Genomic DNA, 19,020 nt, shown 5'->3' on the forward strand with positions numbered 1-19,020 from the left:
ACAAGCAACACAAAATTAATCATGAAAAAAATCTTTATTTTAAATAGAAAAACAACTATTTCAAATCAGAAAAGCAAAAGCACCAACCTCAACAACGCTGGCCATTTATCAATTTGTCGTAAAGTTTTTTTTCCCCCCCAACAGGGAAAAAAAAAATTCCATTCACTTTTATATGGCCAACCACATTGTGTGCAAATGATGCTGGTCTCCATTTTGAGGCATTGAAAGCATAGATGAGCATTGAGCTGGTAAAGTCAGAACTCCACAGGGTCTAAAAACAGCCTCCTCAGCATTGTTCAAACTATACAGCTTCAGCAAAACTAAAGCAAAGCAAAGTCCTGAAGCGTTCCTGTTTCCCTCTAAAACAGCACACTGCCTTTGGGAATTAAGGGTGAAGACCAGGAACAGCAAGTATTAAAAACCTTAAGGTAAAAAGTTGCAGCAGTGTCAATCCCTTTGGTATGTAAACTTAATTCTATTAAAGGAGAAAAAAATACTAATTCTTATTACACGATAAACATTTTCACCAAAACGTAGCTTATGTACACAGGAGAGCAGAAAGTAAGCTCCAGCCAGTTTTAGGCAAGTAACAGAAGTAGAAGGTGACTGCACAAAAATAGCAGCACAGATCTACTGCCAAGGAGAAGGAAGCGGCGGAAAAGAAGCTTTGTTGAGCTCAGAGGGAGTTGCATCATCAGACTACTGCATTCTAGTTTTAATCAAACAAAAAAAAGACAGACCACCTAGAGCAGAATCAGCCTGCTAATGGCTATCAGACAGCTGCCTCTAATAAAAACTGCTTTCAGACCTAAACCTGCACTGCTAAAGTCCTTATAAAAAAGTACACCTTAAAACGTACACATATTAAAAAGCCTGAACCCTGCCTGAAGTCCATGTATTCATGGGAAAAAGTGTAAACATGTTTGGAGGGTCTCCTCCCTTCACTGGAGGCTGCTTTGTTAGTCCCTCTCCAATATGTAGGTCATAAATACCCTGTATATATGTGTCTTGTGGTTACAGATCACCTGGTTTCAGTGTACTGTTTAAGACTCTGGTGGACACTCGTCCTCATGTTTTCAGCACCCAGGACTGATGAGAACCTGCCTCTAAACCTGGTTTTAAAAATTCAACAGATTCTCTCAGAAAAAAAAAGAAAGTTATCTGCATAATTAAAAGGTTAGAACAAAGTCAGTCAGTCATTCCGGGCAGGTTTGGTGTGAAACGATCCGTTATACTCAGTCAGAATGGTACACATCAGTGATGAATGGAAGCAGACGTCTGAAACTCTAGACGCTCCCTCACCAAGTGATTATGAACAGTGAACACACGGTACCTGAGACCATGTTCTACCAGAGTTCTAACTAGTAGATTTGTTTTGTCTAAAATATTAAAGAATACATGTGGGGTGTTCTGCAACAAAGCCGTCCCCAGAGAAAAGGTATTTGTTCAGATTTGCCGTCAGTTTGGCATCATCAATATCTTGTATAAAACTCAGAAGACACCTGTAGGCTCACTGGTGGGTTTGGATAGTAAATAATATAAATAGAATTTACTGTTGCAGCCATGGTGAAGCCTAGTTTCATTCACTCTTACTGTGAAGAACTCACTTCAATAAACCACTTCACACAACTCCCACTCTTAACATTATGAAAAACATTATAAAACATATTTAAGCTGAATTCCACTTTACTCCAGACCTGGAGGACCCAAAGTGCTGTTTTTTCTGCTCCTCATTAAAACAAAGAAAACTCCCTAAATTTGCAACTGCAGCTGTAGTGTTCAGCTGATTAACACAAATCGGGCTATACAATATGAAGAACTATCATAATAAATCAGGTCCATGTTCTTTTCTGATTATGTAATGAGTTTCTGTACTTCAGCACAGTGCAACTGCCTACACATTGCACCTCTTTTATTAAACTTGCCCTTTTTTATGTGGTTCATTCTAGATTTTGTCTAATTTCTTTTATTATGAGAGAAATGTGAATCTAGAGAGTACAGACGCAAAATATAGATTCTATTGTGGAGTATTCCTCTAAGCTGCTTCTTAAAATAAAAACAATCTGGAGAGGAAATTTGCATATACATAATTAATCTCTAATTCCAGATTTCTATATTTTCTGGGGCAAATGTGTACAAACACACAATCAGAGATGGTCCAAATTCAGTTTGTAAACATTAGCCTGCCATTGCAACCTAAAAAGCACACCTCAGATACTGGACATGTCTTGATCTCCTGAATTTGGGCTCAGTCATCAGTGATGCTTCTTTAATATCACACTATACTCATTCTTTGAGAAGCTGATGGTGATTAGCTTGCCGGCTGAATCCAAACTGAAACAGAAAACTGCCCTCTGGCCCCTCCAGGACTAAACTCCCATGTTACAGAGTCTGATACCTGCACCCTCCATACAGTTTAGAAAATGTTGACCAACAAATGAACCAACATCAGAAACAAAAGCTTATTACAAAACCCAAGGGGGAGGGAAATGTCAGCAGCAAACGCTGCAGAGGAATCAAGTCAATTTTCCCACAAGCTATTTGAAATATATTAAAAATCTTTCCAAAAGTCTTTTGAAACAGGCACCAACATAAATGAGCACCAAAGCTCTCGAGTAAATATCAAGTTCTCAGGGTAGAAGCCAGAGGTCACAAAAACAAACATTTATTTTGTAAGATGATTACTGAAGACTTATCACTGCAAAACTTCAGTTTCTTGCTCCAATTACTCAGCTGATCTGTGGTTAAAATACAGTAAGCTGGCATCGTCAGAGATGGAGACGTCAGAAATGGAAAAATGTCATTTTTCCATCAACTTCAAAGTTTTCTTTTCCCATTCCTTCTGAAACGACCCGGCAACCAAACCCTCCACCCTTAACTCCGTGCCTGAGCGGAATGCGTCCAGAAATTCTATCCAAAACGAGACATCAATCCCAGGTCTGAAGTTAATCAGGCCTTCGTCTTCACAGACTCCGCCGCTCTACTGGCCTGTCCAGGAGAATCATATGCACCACTGTCATTTCTGCCTGGCTGCTGACCCTGCCTCAGCAGAGCCATCGCCTTATCAATAGTCATGGTGCTCACCAGGCCAAAGTCGTGCATGCTGACCAGGTGGAGAAGAAAGTTTCTGCAGAGGTTTTTCTCAATGATGGTGGAGCCACACTTCTCCACAAAGAGCATGCAGGCCTGATTCATCTGATTGTCTGCTATGAATCTGATGGCAGAGGGAAAACAAAGAGAGAGAGATGAATCAATTAGATACCAGTTAGAACACAGCCAAGTTACTATAGTTCCAGAATTAAAAATGTTCTCTACAGACATTTAAAAATATATTTTTACAAACATTCCAACAAAAAAGATTCTTTGTAAACTTTAGAATACTTTCAAGAACTACTATACTAAACATATTTAATAATGTAATGAAATTCCACAAAGCATTGCAGGTAGCTTAAAACAAATTCCTTTACTTTCATCACTTATCCCATGTTTCTTTTTTTTGTATTTTATCTGCATGTATTTTTTTTATATAATGCACTGTATGATTTTTTGCATACAGTATTTGGGTTTTAGTGTCTGATGCTCCAAGTCCATTTGACTTTTGCAAAACTATTCCTTCATAAAAAAACTGTAAAGGCACCAGGATAACCAGAGTAAAAAAAGAACTTAAACATATATTATAATATAATATAAAAACACTTTCCCGTAATAAAATAATAGTAAGCTTAATCGGAAGGAACACCTATACATACCCGTGCTTCATTACATGGAGGTTCCACATTTTCATCACTTCTTTCTCTCCTTCATTGACATCAGTAAACTCCTCAATTTGCTACAGAAGACAGAATGACAAGTGTCTCACACAAGCACCAAAAACAGACAAAATGACTACAGTAACCGCTACTGTTACACATCCCAACTTCAATATTTCAATATCACTCAAAATCTGCACAAGAGCATTAATCCAGTAAACGCATGCCGGTTGTTCAGACACTAATAGCGGAAGACCAGGGTAACGTACAGATTTAAATACACATCGTACCAAAAAGCAGAACGTGCTCTACTTACTCAGCGCTGTAACGTCATACTGATATCCACAGAATTAATTAAGAAAACTGTGAATATTTTATCTTGGAAAAACAGTTAGAATTGCAAGTAAATCTCTACTGACACCAGCAGTCTGTCAGCTTAATAAGCATTGGGCCGACAGCTGCATTCCAGTGTTATGAGGGTAATAACTAAGGACTTCAGTGAACTATAGCCATATTCCACAAAATATATCAATCAACAGGACATAACCACTTTAACCAGCATAAACACATCCATCTTTTTCACATCAAACTAATTCCATACAGTTAGCATCGCCAATTAGCCAGTCAGTCCACCCAGCTTGTTTACTTACACATGTATTCCAAGAACAATAAAGAACATTTTTTATTTTATTCGAACCATTTTATTTTATTTGTACTTTACTTAGCAAATTTTGATCAAAACATGGTGAAATATCTTAATCTCGCAGACAAATAAGACACATTTGAAAAGCCCATGCATATCTAAAAATAAGCTCTGGCACATGTGACTGTCTCCTATAAAATCTTTAACATTTTAGGTGAATAAATTTACATCAAATGACAAAAAATGACCTAGGGTGGTAGTAGATGTATAGCATCTGTTACTGACTGATGTTCATTCCAGGAAGCGGGCATCATATCACTGCATTTAAGCAAACCAGAAACAGCAGAACACTACAGTCTTCCATAGCCTGGCAGTGCTAGCATGTGATGATGTAGCTACACCACAGATGGTGGCATTTATACTGTTGAGCTCCCTATCGGATTTATATTGTTTATTGTATCGACTGAATTTAAGAAACATATAGTGATATCAATTTTAGCCATATCGTCCAGCAAAGTATTTCCAGATACTATACAGATACAAATGTATCCATGCAAATATCAGGAGTAAACAGTCGTTGACGTTTTGCTTTTCAGACTGAACATGTTTACTGCTCCTCACCATGGTGGTCTTTTCCCGAAGCCAATCAGGGTCCCTCTCATCTTCACTGTCCACCTCCATCTCCTGTGGTCTGAGAGGCATGCAGCTGTCACTGTGAAAGTAAAGGCGGTTGTGTCCACTGACGTAAGTGCGCTGCTGCTCCAGCTGACCTTCCTCCGACTCCAAGAACTCTGACAGGCTGGGCTTTGGGTGCTTGGGCCTGCAGAGACACCATTATGGTCACACCACAAACAGAGATGGATAAGTACTGCACTGAAAGCTAATAGCACTGAACATGAGGCTCCCAAAAAGATAAAATATATGACAAAAAAAGATAAATATATGACAACAATAAACAGCTAATATTCCCACATTCTCATCTCACTGTGTCACTATCACAATCTAGAGCCTCTCATTCTGCTGCAAGAATGCTGCTACTGTTGTTACAATCAATGCAGCTTATGCATGTGTTTATAGATAAGTGAGTCATACAATGTCAGAAACCACATAAGCAGGTCTAGAGATTACTGAACACCCCCACACGCTCTGAGACACAACAGTGTCAGTGATAAAGGCAGAACTATCTGGGAACAGTGAAAATATGGGAGACATTACATTAACATATGAAATGATACAGCTAGGGGCTGACCTGCAGACAAGGACATGTGAAACGGAGGTCCTTTTGACAGGGCCGTTACGACTGAAGGCAAAGCCAGGCTGGCAGTGGATGTCCTGAGGATTTCCCACATATGAGCCATCATAACAGTCATTCACTGATACATCAATCCTGGCTCCTTTGGGGTGAGGCTGCCCAGCAGGAGGAAAAACAGAAAGAAAATAAATGCACATCAAGAACAAGGCAAATCATTTTGGAAGGGTTTAGCAATCTAAATCTAAGCAAATCTAAACTGTTCTGCACTGTTCTAGACCTATACAAGAAAATACTGATTTGTGAAAACTGTAGAAATGGGTTTTCATTTGATTCACCGTTTTAATTTTTTCAGCATTCCATTCCTCGAAATCTATGCAGTTTCAAAGTTTCAGCATCATTTTAAAATGATTTTATAAATTCATATGCAATATACTGTATTTTTCAGACTACATGGCTCCTTTTTAATCCTTAAAATCCCAAAAATCGACAGTGCGCCTTATGTATGAATTCCTTCAGGTTGTAAGGAGCAGTAAAGCCACTGCATTGTAGTACAGTGGTATAAAAGGTGAGTTTTAGTAAAGTTTCTCCCGCACTAAGGCTGGGTGCAGCAGCATTAGCATTAGCTACAAAGCGCAGCACTAGCTCTTTCACCATTCAAAAGGTGAGTATATCGGACAGTAGCCTGTGTGTTTAGTGTTAAAATAAGCTATGTGAGACAAATTGTTGATAGAGCTGATAGAGCCCTGGGTTATCGAAACACTCAAGGTTTCTCAATGTAACGCTATCAGGCTGCATTTACTAGCGGCTAACTCGGCTAGTGCTAGGAGTAGAGGCAAATGCTAACTAGAGGTAAAAATAGAGACACTATTGTTAACTTCGATGTAGGCATCCTTACTAATGTTGCTTTATAATCAGGTGCACCTTATGTATAAACATAAACCAAAAAATTGACTTTTCTTGACATTTTATTATATTTATGTTTCATAAAAACTTGCAGTTTTGTCAAATATCCAACCCCTGCACAGATATATAAGCAAGCTTAAGAAGCACAGAGACATTTATTACTCATTCTGCTACTTGTGTATACACTCACCACATAGTTGAAGATGAAGCGACTGTGGGAGAGTTTGAGGTGCTTGAGGAGGCTGTAGAGTCTCCGGCAGTTCAGCGTGCACCAGGGACAGTGCAGGTCGTCTCTGGCCTCAGTCTGCTGTCGCGTGTTATTGTTGTACAAGAACTAGCCAGGAAGCAGACAGAGATGCAGATGTGAGCATGACACTTAAACCCTGAAGGAAAGGTCAGAGCTAAATGTCACAACAGCCTTTCAGGAAGGTGCACTCTCCAATACCCGCGCCCCCCCCCACACACACCCTATACTGACTATCCAATAGCCAAAAACAGCACAGACGACCTCACTGCAGAATTGCAGGAAGTTCTGAGTGCTTCTGATATTCCTGTAGCTGAAATCTCAGACAGAACAGCGCACCCACACAGGTCAGATCGGTCATTTTCTGAAAGCTTTGTTACCTGATAATAGACACGTAGTTTCTGTCGAGGCTCGATGTGGACCTGCTCCCTCCGTACCGGCATGTCTGCGCTAACTGGATCTTTAACAGCTAAAGAGCATGGAAAATTTATATAAGATTACACTGGAAACAAGCTACATCAGCAAAGCACATTTTTTCAACACTTGACTACAGACCAAAAATGGCAAAATTAGTAACATATTAATATATATGGATGCAGATACTTAAACACCAAACTCTTCTGAATCTTACATCATGTTAAGTACATAAAAAGGGAAGAACTCACAACGGTGACAACAGCTGAACTGTCTGACGTTAAGAAAACAGTATAAGTTTTGAATTCTTAAACTTGATATTAGACACCATGTCAGTATTATTTTGGCATATGATCAAATTATGTGGACTACAGACAATTCTGTTAAAATGGACAGCACACATTAGAGCCACATACAGTCTTTAATAATTCTTACTTATAATAATAATAATAATCATAATAATAAATACTAATAATCACACCACGTTGGTTTAATAATACTCTATGGTTATCAAAGTCATTAAAAATGATTAAAACAACCTTATGTAGATTAGATATTACTGCATTATAAGAATTACAATAGAATTAAGCTGTTTATCAGGAGCAAAAATGTTTACGTAAGGTTACAGTAAACAGTTTATTAATAAACCATTCCCTCTGCTACGCTACATAGCCTGTGACAAAGCTGTTGACATTCAAAAATCATTCCATAAACAGCACAAACAGCTTTCACAAGTGCCAAGTTAAAGTTTAGAACCAGACTTACCTGATTTACAGTAATAATAAAAAGGCTATTTATAGCAGTAACCTTGACAGAGATTAACTTTCAGAGTTGCACGTACCTACTGCCTGAGGAGGTTTGGGGGCACTAGGCCTGTGGCTGTCCCCACCACTGGTGTCTGAATTGCGCGTAGCGAGCGGTCTGGCCACTGGGGCTGTGGTGCGCTCGGCTGAATCACCAGTCCAGCGCAGAGTGAACTGCAGAGTTGGCCCGTGAGAGAAGGTATCAAACGGAGGCACCCACTGAAACAAAACAAGATGAGAACAAACTTTAAAACAACTAAACACTGACATGCCATCTCACAAAAAAAAAAAATTTTTACTTTAAGTACTAAATTATGAAATAACTTTTTATATTAAGATGTTCCAAGATAAGAATCTAAAGATATGCTGTCAAATTATTGAAATACTCAATTATCCCAAAGAATGACAGCAAGCATCTATCTAAGACCTATAGTGGATGGTGATAAAATAATGTTTTGTTTAGATAGCATCAGTAATTCTAATAAGTACAAGTCATGGGGAGCAGGGACAAACAAAACACGCAAACATGTTTAGAATGATTAGGCAGCTCTTATTAAGTACCCTGCTTAAAGAAAATAAACCTTGAATATGATTAAAGAGGTATGTGCATTAAACAGTATTACTATCATCTCCTATCACTCCTAAACAGAGGACACATCCAAGTTGCAAGTCTTTTCTAAGATATGGGCCATATGACCATAAGTAGTAAATTAATTGTAAATTGTAAATTAAATTTTAATACAGCAAGCAAAGGTTGTTAATTTAAAAAAAATCATTGTACAGGGATGACCAAAAGAGTAAAACCAATCATAGACAACACGAATAATACTGATGTAAAATTAGTACAGCTAGTACAGATTTAACAGTGGTGCAAGTGGTGAAGAGAAGTAACATCAACTCAACAAATAATTTATCACCCACTTGCACACAATCATCAATACACACACCTTGCCATCAAGAATGGTTTCCCATGTGGCTCTCTTTTTGCCAATAGGACACTCCTCCATTTCCTGCATTGACACTTCGTATTCACCATCCAACAGCTGCAGACGCCTGTGAAAACAGAATGGAATAAAGTATTAAAACGTATAAAACACAAACTACATACAGTGGTGCTTACAATTAAGCTACCACTTTAGAATTTCCAATATTCCTGCAAAATTTTGACCTAAAATTTCAGAATTTTATCTGAAGTCCTACAAGTAGATTAAATTAGGAAAAATATTAGATATTAGATTTTTAGTAGGGATGCATCAATAACATTTTTCCAACTGAGAACTATAAGGCTCACTGGAATATAAGGCGCATTACCAATAAACGTCTCTTGTCTGGTCAATTTTTATACATAAGGAACACTGGATTATAAGGTGCATTACATGTTTTCCTTCTAATTCAGCAGGTCTTGCTGCTGGGTGGCTAAGCTAAGTAAAGTAAAAAAACTGTAATTCTTAAAAAAACATTTTCTTGTAAAGTCAAATGAGCACTGGATATTAATCTACATAGATTTCTCTACTGAAAACTGTTTATATGTTTGAGTAAAGCTCTTCTGTTTATTTACAGTAAGCTTAGATTTTCACTAAGGCTGGGTGCAGCAGCATTAGCAGCTAACAGCTAGCACTAGCTGCGATTAGCGGCTAATGCCCCCAGACAGCGCCACACTGAGGAACCCTGTCTGTTTCGGTAAGCCAGGTCGATATTAGCTAGCGGTTTGTCCCACGTAACTTGTTATAACACAGGAAATGTGCAGGTTAGCAAATAATGCTAATACTGCTGGAGAACTCAACTGTAACTCTTGTATAATACTGAGTTTGGACAAACTACACAAAATTGCTGGATCTCAAAAAGCTGCGGGAAAACAGAGGTGAGCTATTCAACAAAGGTACTCCATCATGTTTTATTACACCTAAAGTCTTCTCCTTTTTGTGCACCTTATAGTGTGATAAATACAGTACAGGAATTCTTTGTACTTGTCATTACAGATACCTACTTAGAATTACGCAAATGAGGAGCATATGGGATGATTATCTTGTTGTATGACCAACATTCTCTCAAAATTCAGCTCGTTACAAGCCCAGACTTGCCCAGATGCTACCACCAGAGTTTTTTTTTTAAGGATGGGATAGGAGTTTCATGTGGGAAGGAAGCATTCCTTTTTTCAAATATCTCTCATTCCAAGCAAAACTTTCTATTTTGGTCATATTAGTCGAGAAAAAAATATTTCATTTGCCTTTTGGTGTGTCAGTGAGAGATTTAGCAAACTTCAGACGAGCAGCAATGTTCTTATTCAGTTTTCTCTTGATGGTGAAATCAAATCACTGACATTATCCAATGTAAGAAAGGCCTTTAGTTGCTTAAAAGTTACATTGGGTTGCTTTGTGACCACACAAACGTATTACACAGCTTGCACTTGGCATCATCTTTGTTAGTCGACCACTCCTGGGAAAGGCAATAATGGTTCTAAATTTCACCGGTTTGTACAAAGTCCATCTGATTTGGACTGGAGATGTCCAAACTCTTCAGAAAAATGTTAAACTTGTTTCAGCATGGACATTAATAACCCTTTGTCAGAATTCACCTTTGTTCATGTTATCAAACACCAGCACAAAAATGACTATTCTTAATACGGTACCCACTAAAACTTGATTATCACCCCATGGACTGAAAACACCTGCCTGTACTTTCACCTTCACATTATTTACTAAGAGTTAACATACTCAAGAAGAATATTACATGTATCAGATGTGAAATACTGAAACATTTTCCTCAATAAATCTAATATTTTGGCCTCATATGTAAGATTTGTTTCTCCTTCTGTAAATCTGCTGTTGATTTTTTAGAACATTACAAAACGTTGGACATACCTGTTCTTATCAAACACAGTCATCTGGGCTACAAATGTTGTCTCACCATCATCCCGATGGGAGGAATAACGTTTCTTCCTGCTGGGAACCTCATCAATAACATCTGGGGAAAATAAACACATTCTGTAAACAACATTATTAAAATTGATTCCAGCCAATTGACAATCAGTTGTTACAACTGTCTACATCACAGTCTATAAATGCAGCTTCATTAAACAAGCTCATAAGCATGTAAATAAAAATAACTAATTTCAGATGTAGTTAACAATAAAAAGGAAAAACAGATAATGATTAATTTATATATGTGCTTTCTTAATATATTTGACTCGTTAATGTTCAAGGAATATGAAAAGGCCTGGACTGATTATTCTTATCTATCCTTGAAATAAACTATCATAGCTTATGCTAGAACATAATATTAATGTACTTTATTGATACATGCGGTACAGGAAATTAAGTACAAAATAATGGTAGACAACCGCACTCACCTAACAAAAAATAAATAAATAAAAAAATTGGTCTTCACCAGTGTTAAGTGGATCGGTGTGGAAAAGCTATTTCACCACAGAACAGTTGTAATGTTTTACAATTTATCTGCAGAGGCTCAATAATCTTGGTATAAAATACAGATATATTTTTAAAAAATGTGTATACAACTCACCATGATTAAACACGCTATGTAAGAACAACTGAATTACCAACTACTGAAAAAAACTACTGCTAATCCTGTTGTCAACATGCCTAGGGACCTCCTACAGTATTGCCACTGGAATCTCTACATCTAGATTTTCTGCCCTTTCTAACAGTCAATATTCATTTCACACCACAATTTCAGCTTTTTTGGCACCAGGAAAATCAAATAAATACTTCTGTAACTGCCATGATTAAGAAAAAAATGACCAAGAAGGTACTCAATACAGGATTAATATAATATTATGTATTAATACTCTGCATTTTTATTAGGTAAAAGGTGACAATATCTATTGTGGCAGGGTTGCACTTTAATCAGTTTTAATTTTAAAACTAATCTACCTTAAGAAGTACTTCAGGAGTACATTGACTACATACTGGACCCACATGCTCAGAAGGACCTTGCTCTATACAAAAGTATTATGTAATCAGGTAAAGTATACATCATGTCCTTACTGGTCTCTCTGCTGGACAGGCCGTTGATTTCCCTCCCTGCAGGACAGGTGACCCTGAACAGTAGTGAGTAGGATTTCACCATGTGGCTGTTACTGGGCTCAAACTCTTGACTGGAAACGACAATGCTGGGGCACAAGCCTGCCTTCATCTGGCTGCTGTCTGGGTTCAAAGGCACCTGCTTCTTACCTGTAGGCACTTGTTTAATAGGGCAACTGACATCCTGTGGAAGACAGATCAAAGGAAATGGGGCCTGAAAGGGGTTCTAGAGATAATCCACTAAACGTTAAAACAGCCAAACGCACGTACTCGACCAAAATACAAATTATTTAGTACACTGTTGAAACAGTATGCTTTTACAAGTATGGTAATATCCATTCATGTGTGTAAAATGAAGTCTATACAAATGTAAAAGATGGAGGGGTGAACAATGTCATGATAACACAGCAATAAAATATATTTAGCTGTTATGTCACAATATTAAGGCTTTTACCTTCCGTTTCTTATGACAGACTTTAATGAGTAGCACCTCCAATGAGACAGAATTCTCTTCATTTTCTGAGTTCTGGCAGTTCTTATCTGTCACACATTAGAACATAAAAAAGTAAAATGCTGGTTAGAACAATTATCACAACTTATCACCAGTTATGTTCTTTAACACAAGCTAAAAGAAATGAACACTACAGGCTTATGAGCTGCAGAGGTTCTCACCAATTTTATGAAAAAATCCAGTAAAGGTGAGTTGTAAGTGGGAGGCTAAACTGGAGAGACAAAAAGATGAACAGAATAGTTTGGAGAGACAAAAAGATGAACAGAATAGTTTAGACAATCTTCATGAATCAGGACTGAGTGACCAACCAAATTTGCTAGTGTGACACAAAGCTATAGATTTTTAGTAAGGATGGGCACTCAAACTATTTTTAATAACCACAACCACAACATAAATAAACAGACTCTACATATACCATATATTAACAGGGCTGTAGGCGACAGTTCTGGTGTGAAGAGGCTAAAACATACTGGAGCACACATCAACAAATGTAAAACATCAAACATCCATGTCAAATAAGAAACATAATAATTTAGCAACTTTAAGTGTAGGTATTACTTACTTGTGTGGGTCCTGCTCCATTTTGGCATCCACTTTGAAAAGCAGATCATCTACGTTAAAGCCTTTTCTGGACCAGAAAAGAGAGAAAACACTTAAATCACTGATACACTCTATAATGTTTTTACACTGATGCACATTTCTTAGTGCCACTACAGCTTTTGTCAGTTAAAGTGGATTTGCCTTGATATGCAAATTTTCTAACTGAAGACACTCTATATGGTGGCAGATCAAACTATAAGACAAAAGTACACTTTTAGGTGCAATGTTTCTGAATGTAAGTCTCAAACACTGCCACGAATCAAAAGTATCCCAGCAATAAAATAGACTTACTTTATGACATTTTTGTGAAGTCATTCTTACAGTACCAAAAATACACAAGAAGTTTTGAAGTATAGTTTTGAAAATACTTACAGTAAAGAAACATACAGTGTTTAAATACTGAAAGTACAACTAAAACTGTAATTTTAAATAGTGTAATATCTTTGTACAAAGTTTTTTTTTAATATCCACCGTTACATAAACAATAAAAATATGTTGAAAAGTAAATCTCTTAGAGCCCAAGCTGTGAAGGAGCTCTATACCATTTATAGTAACAAAAACTGTACAGCACAGCTCACAATGCTCACAGACATGCTAAAAGTATTCATTTGAGTCTATTTAGTGCATTTTATTTAGTGCATTTAAGGTGTTGGAGCAAAAAATGCCAAAACAGACAACTTGAAAACAAACTCTATATATTACCGTTTTCCATTAGTTCTGGAGTTCCGATGGGACATGTATGTAAGAGTTCTATGCAGAAAAATGGGCTGGAATGGCAAAAAATTAATGGTAAGACTCGCTGCTGACTGTCAGTTTAAACATTAATAATGACACACTGTTCCTTCATAATCTACTTACGGCCATCAGGTTCCTTGTTCGAAGGAATCTATATATTTGAGTTGGCTCTGCAAAGAAAGAAATAAAAAAGTTGTGTACAGCACTTAACATATATTGGTAGAATTACGACATAACATGACAACATATGAATTTGCCTCAGCGAAAACAGTGCTGACGCAACATATAAGTATTTTAGTTCTTTGTTGTTTGTGCACTGATTCAAGGAGTCAATGAGCACCCAAATAATTTCTGTACATACATGGCCAAATATTTTATCTTAAAAGTGCAACACTAAAGAAAAGAACTGAAATTCACACACAAAGCATCTATCAGCTTGGGTGGGAGGCAAATATAAATTTACAAAATATAAAAACTGATGCAGGGAAAGATCAGAAAAGAATAAGAAACTAAAAGCATTAGCAGCCTATAGTATTCATTATTTGAGACTATGATCTTCAGTTTTTGACAGCCACATGAGATTTAAAAGCTAAATTAAATAGTTAATTTAAAAGTTGTATTTAATATTAACAAACGGACACCAACTGCACACTAATGTATACCAGATACATCATTGGTAATCGTCATCTCCTTAATTCTACAAAGGCCACAAAATGTCCATATATGTCGAGCTCTAATCTCTGAGAAGGTCAACATTATAATATATGAACACTGCTTGGTCACCATCTACTTTAAAAGGAGTTTGATGGAGCAAAACAGACCCATGAAAAACTTTACACACAAACATGAGTAAGATTGTCACAGGCTGTGAACAGTCAGCTAGTTAGCTAGGTTAGGTTAACAGGATGATAAAACATAAGGGCACACAGGACACTGAAAGCACGTGTCTTGTGGTTTCAAACACGTGTTCTATCCCTGTGTTCCAATACGGAATTAACAAAAACATCACCATTATTATAAATAACACAGCAGATTACCAAAGACCCTTTATCTGTATGCAAATCCGCGTCCAAAGGCCCTGTTTGGAAACAGTACAGAATGCAGATATAAATTGGTACCTTTATCCTTTTGCAGTATGTCTGTTTTAAAAGGGTAACTCAGATTTTGGTAAACTATGTTGAGTTAATTATTTCAGAGTAAACAAAGCTTAGACTGTTTGTCCACCCCACTGAAATATGCCCGCATAAGAAAACCTACACCATGTTACCATGCTGTACTGTTAGAAACAGACCCTCTGTTTCCTCATAAACTTAGCTGAAACAACACTGATCTTTGTGTGCAGGGAACTGCCACACGACCCCCATTAAAACTTACTTTCAAACGCCTGTAAGAAGAGCTCGTGGTCGGCCTGAATCTGCTCCAGTTTGGGTCTCTTCGCCGCGTTCATGAGGCCGGAGTTCGGGTGGCTTCCTGCGGTTTTGCCGCTGCTGGATCTGCACCCAGCACCGGGGTCAGAGGCGTGCTTCTGTGGTGCCATCCTGGGGCAGAGAGCCTCCAAACACGGCTCCGAAATCTCCAAGCAAGCGCGAACAACCGGAAAGACTGGGGCCAGGAGCTCCTTCACCGAACAAAGAGGAGCGCGCAGCGACACCGGCTTCTTCCCTCACGCGCTCTGTCTCTCTCTCTCTCTCCTTCAGCCGGGCACAACAAACATCAACCCGCTCGGGATCCGGTCCGCTTCAGCATCAGGAACAGCGCTCTATCGAACCTGCCATCAGAGTTCGGTCCGGCCGGGAGAAATACACAGAAATAAAGAGACAGAAACGCGCCGAGCCGCCCAACTTCACTGCTATAAACTGAAGCCGGAAAGGAGGCAGGGTCGATCAGGTTAGTAGTTTAGCGGCTGCTCGAACTCATTCTCGGCGCTCATAGAGCGGTGCTTTACTCAATGTCTGACTGCTCTCTAACCTATACACGTTATATTATCACTGGATCACACAGTCCAGGCCTTGCAGCTGGAGGAGGGAGCCCGAGAGGAGCTACAGCAGTCCGGCCACAGCCGACGGAAGACGCAGTAGCCTTAGCTTAGCATCACCGCTGCGCTAGCTTAGCATAAGCGATTTCAAAAAAGCCACCGGCGGCAATAATAAACGTTAGCACCGCACCGCACCGCCGGAAAACACACAAAGCCGTTTCAGGGGTGATCTAATAACTGACCGGAGAAAGAATGTATAGCCTTTATATCATTAATACGAGCTTATTTTATATTTTAGATATTTTATATCAGAAAACTTCAAACTTCTCCTCTCGCGAGCGTTTTTTCCACTTCACAATCCCGCCCACCTCCACCAGGAACCGGCACGCGCGCAGCAAGTTCGGTAGCGCGAGCGTTCCCACCCGGATTCAGACTAAGCCACTCCCCTCATGCACAGCGATTGGACAGCAGATTATACATCCCGGACACATGGCAAGGGGCGGGGTATTGACGCTCGGGATTGGCCACAATGGTCAGTCTGAACGTACAACCAATCCGCGTGCAGGACTCGGATGGCACGCTCAACTGTAACTTCTTGAATACAGAAACAATAAATAATTCATGCATAACTTACTGTAACGCTTTCATTCTTGAACTGTTTATCTCACAAAAAGGTTAAAACAAACAAACCAGAGAGTTTACAATAGTAAATACACAGATTAACAACGATGCTACGACCTCTTTGACCTTTTGGAGTGTTTGATGTGGTTCATGTCTACTTGTTTTTCAATAAAACCTTTCAGAATTTCGGACTTTTAGATAATTAGATGGAAACACAATAATCTAAAACAACATTTATTTGTATACAGAGTGATGGAGATTATCCTAAAACTGAAGTTTTAACAAAACGAATATCCAGACAGAAATTCTAAGCGCAAGTTATTAATATTCGGCTTTAAGCTATAATAATATGTATATCCACAATGATGCTCTAATAACTAAATTTATAATTAATTCCCATACATACAAATATAAAATCTAAAACATTTGATAATTTTATCTAATTCAGAATGTATACGCATAATTTTAGTATATATACTTTAGACAAATAAAGCACTATGGGCAATATGACAATATTTTATTGCATACATAAAAATGTATTCTATTAACAATATACTTTTTTAAGCATATCAAGGATATCATCAATGTTTAAAGAACACTGACCCAATTGCAAAGTTCATTACAAGGTATGTAATTAGTGCAGTTTTATCAATATATTTTAATATATATTTACTTCAATTGCAAAGTTAAAACCATTTACTACAAAGTGTAGTAAATGGCCTTTAACAAGTGCAAAATATGAATATAATTAATATATTAGCTACCAAGACAATTCACATCATACAACAACGGTAAAAATATCTCATAAATAAAAGCAGGAGACTAAACAGTATTACAGTGTCGAATAGAGAGAGGACCTTCTAGAGAGGAAACAAAGCTAGTGGCCGCAATGTGGAATTAATATAGTTCTAAACCTGTAAGCTATTTACCACCTCTGTAAAAAAAAAATAGGTGGTAGAAATATAGGCAGTAAAAAAGAAAACCAGACCTTGCTTCTCCTCCCTTTTAATGACTGTTTTTAATAATAACATACTGAGTATTATAATGTGATCATAGAATCCAAGCGTACACCACAGCAGCACACACTGACACCAGTATGGAGAAACATTTCACAGCTTTGGAGGTCCAGTCTGAAATGCTTGCTTGTAGTCAGTGTTGCCTAAAGATGATGTAGGATATCAACATGAAAAGGCCTACTGTGAGTAACATAGTGACATTCTGATAGACAATCAGGGTATGCTCCAAAGAGTACATGCAGGGCACGGGTAAGGGTATGCTCCAGGGTGTTTATGCGCTTCTCCATGTCACTGGCGTAAAAGCGGTCATACACATATGTCCCCATTTCCCACAGCTTCCACATCGCATCCATTTTCGACTTCATGGTTCAGTCTTGGCTAGATTTACAGTGATTTAGAGACTGACAGAACTTAAAAGTTGAGTTCTGCAATGAATTACACGTGTATCCAGGGCGAGGTCGCTAGGCATCTGAAACAGGCCTGAAACACTGTCTGTTCAACAAAAAAAGACCCATTTTCCTTAATATTTCTTTATTTATTATTATTTATATTATTCACTACATTTTAGATTAATAATAGACTTAAGATCTATGAAGGAACACATATGCTTCACAAACACCTGACATAAAACCTTAGGTGTTTTGGAAGGAGGTAGAGCGCAGAGTGAAGGAGGTAACGAGCTCAGCTCATATGGACAAACCTCATGAAATTAAAGTTGAGAGATTAATGCCAAGAGTGAACAAAGTTGGCATCAAAGCAAAAGGTGCTACTTTGAAAAATCTAAAATCTAAAATCTATTTTGGCTTGTTTAACACTTCTTTGTTTATGTCATAATTTCATATGCATTCCTTCATAGTTTTGATGTTAATATTAATCTAAAATGTAGAAAATAATGCAAATTAAGAATAAAAAACATTCAATAAGAAGGGGTGTATATACTGTATATATAGTGTATAGTGTATATATGTAGTACTATATATGTAAATTCTTAAATAGTTATAAATTAGCCAATAACCCATTATAAATGTTGATATTATAGTAGAACTCACCTCAAATCTGCTTTGTAAATGTGCGTGTCCTCAAGACTGTGCTCTTCTCACCTGGCTAGAAGTTCTGCATTCTGCTGGTTCACAATCACTTGTAGTCTTAGTCTGATTTTACAAGTATACCATGACCTCTTTTCCGCTGCTAAAACATAGTCAGGTTGCCAAGATAATACTACTTAGGCAAGCCCAGTTTAAATAAGCGGACATGGTCTCAAAAGTGAAGTCAATCGTTTATGGTTTTATGAATTTACTGCTTGAGTGCAGTGTAAGATAATTACCATAATCGAAGCTTTGAATTAAGTATTCTACTCAAGTATAGCTATTGAGTAGTCATAGACAGTGTGTTCTAGTAACTGCAATATGGCAAATTTTATCAAGTAAATTATATTTATAATATATTGGTTCTTAAGCTAACGTGACAAACATAGTTCTGTTTATAACAATACTTTAAAAAAGCATTTTTAT

The 19,020-nt window shown here is 37.7% G+C and overlaps 1 protein-coding gene across 1 annotated transcript; it reads right to left on the reverse strand.

Moving 5' to 3' along the window:
- Positions 1 to 15: 15 nt before the first annotated feature.
- suz12a (SUZ12 polycomb repressive complex 2 subunit a) lies at positions 16 to 16,274 on the reverse strand. The gene is made up of 16 exons (XM_007239896.4): positions 15,272 to 16,274; positions 14,021 to 14,067; positions 13,865 to 13,929; positions 13,125 to 13,190; positions 12,724 to 12,773; positions 12,506 to 12,591; positions 12,016 to 12,235; positions 10,870 to 10,972; positions 8,956 to 9,061; positions 8,047 to 8,227; positions 7,172 to 7,260; positions 6,738 to 6,881; positions 5,642 to 5,799; positions 5,014 to 5,212; positions 3,750 to 3,829; positions 16 to 3,214 (listed from the first exon to the last, which is right to left on the reverse strand). The coding sequence occupies exons 1-16, from the start codon at positions 15,432 to 15,434 to the stop codon at positions 2,950 to 2,952; spliced, it is 2,022 nt and encodes a 673-aa protein (XP_007239958.3). The 5' UTR covers positions 15,435 to 16,274; the 3' UTR covers positions 16 to 2,949.
- Between the last annotated feature and the right edge of the window lie 2,746 nt (positions 16,275 to 19,020).

This window comes from Astyanax mexicanus, chromosome 19 (genome assembly GCF_023375975.1).
Source record: "Astyanax mexicanus isolate ESR-SI-001 chromosome 19, AstMex3_surface, whole genome shotgun sequence".
Lineage (NCBI taxonomy): Eukaryota > Metazoa > Chordata > Actinopteri > Characiformes > Acestrorhamphidae > Astyanax > Astyanax mexicanus.

Bases quoted from the DNA above. Each gene is read 5' to 3' on its own strand.
- suz12a (XM_007239896.4), bottom strand. From the start codon at position 15,434: ATGGCACCACAGAAGCACGCCTCTGACCCCGGTGCTGGGTGCAGATCC. The intron at 10,973-12,015 runs GTAAGGACATGA...TATTTTCCCCAG, and splicing joins CCTGTCCAGCAGAGAGACCA to ATGTTATTGATGAGGTTCCC. The intron at 6,882-7,171 runs GTAACAAAGCTT...CTTCCTGGCTAG, and splicing joins AACTACGTGTCTATTATCAG to TTCTTGTACAACAATAACAC.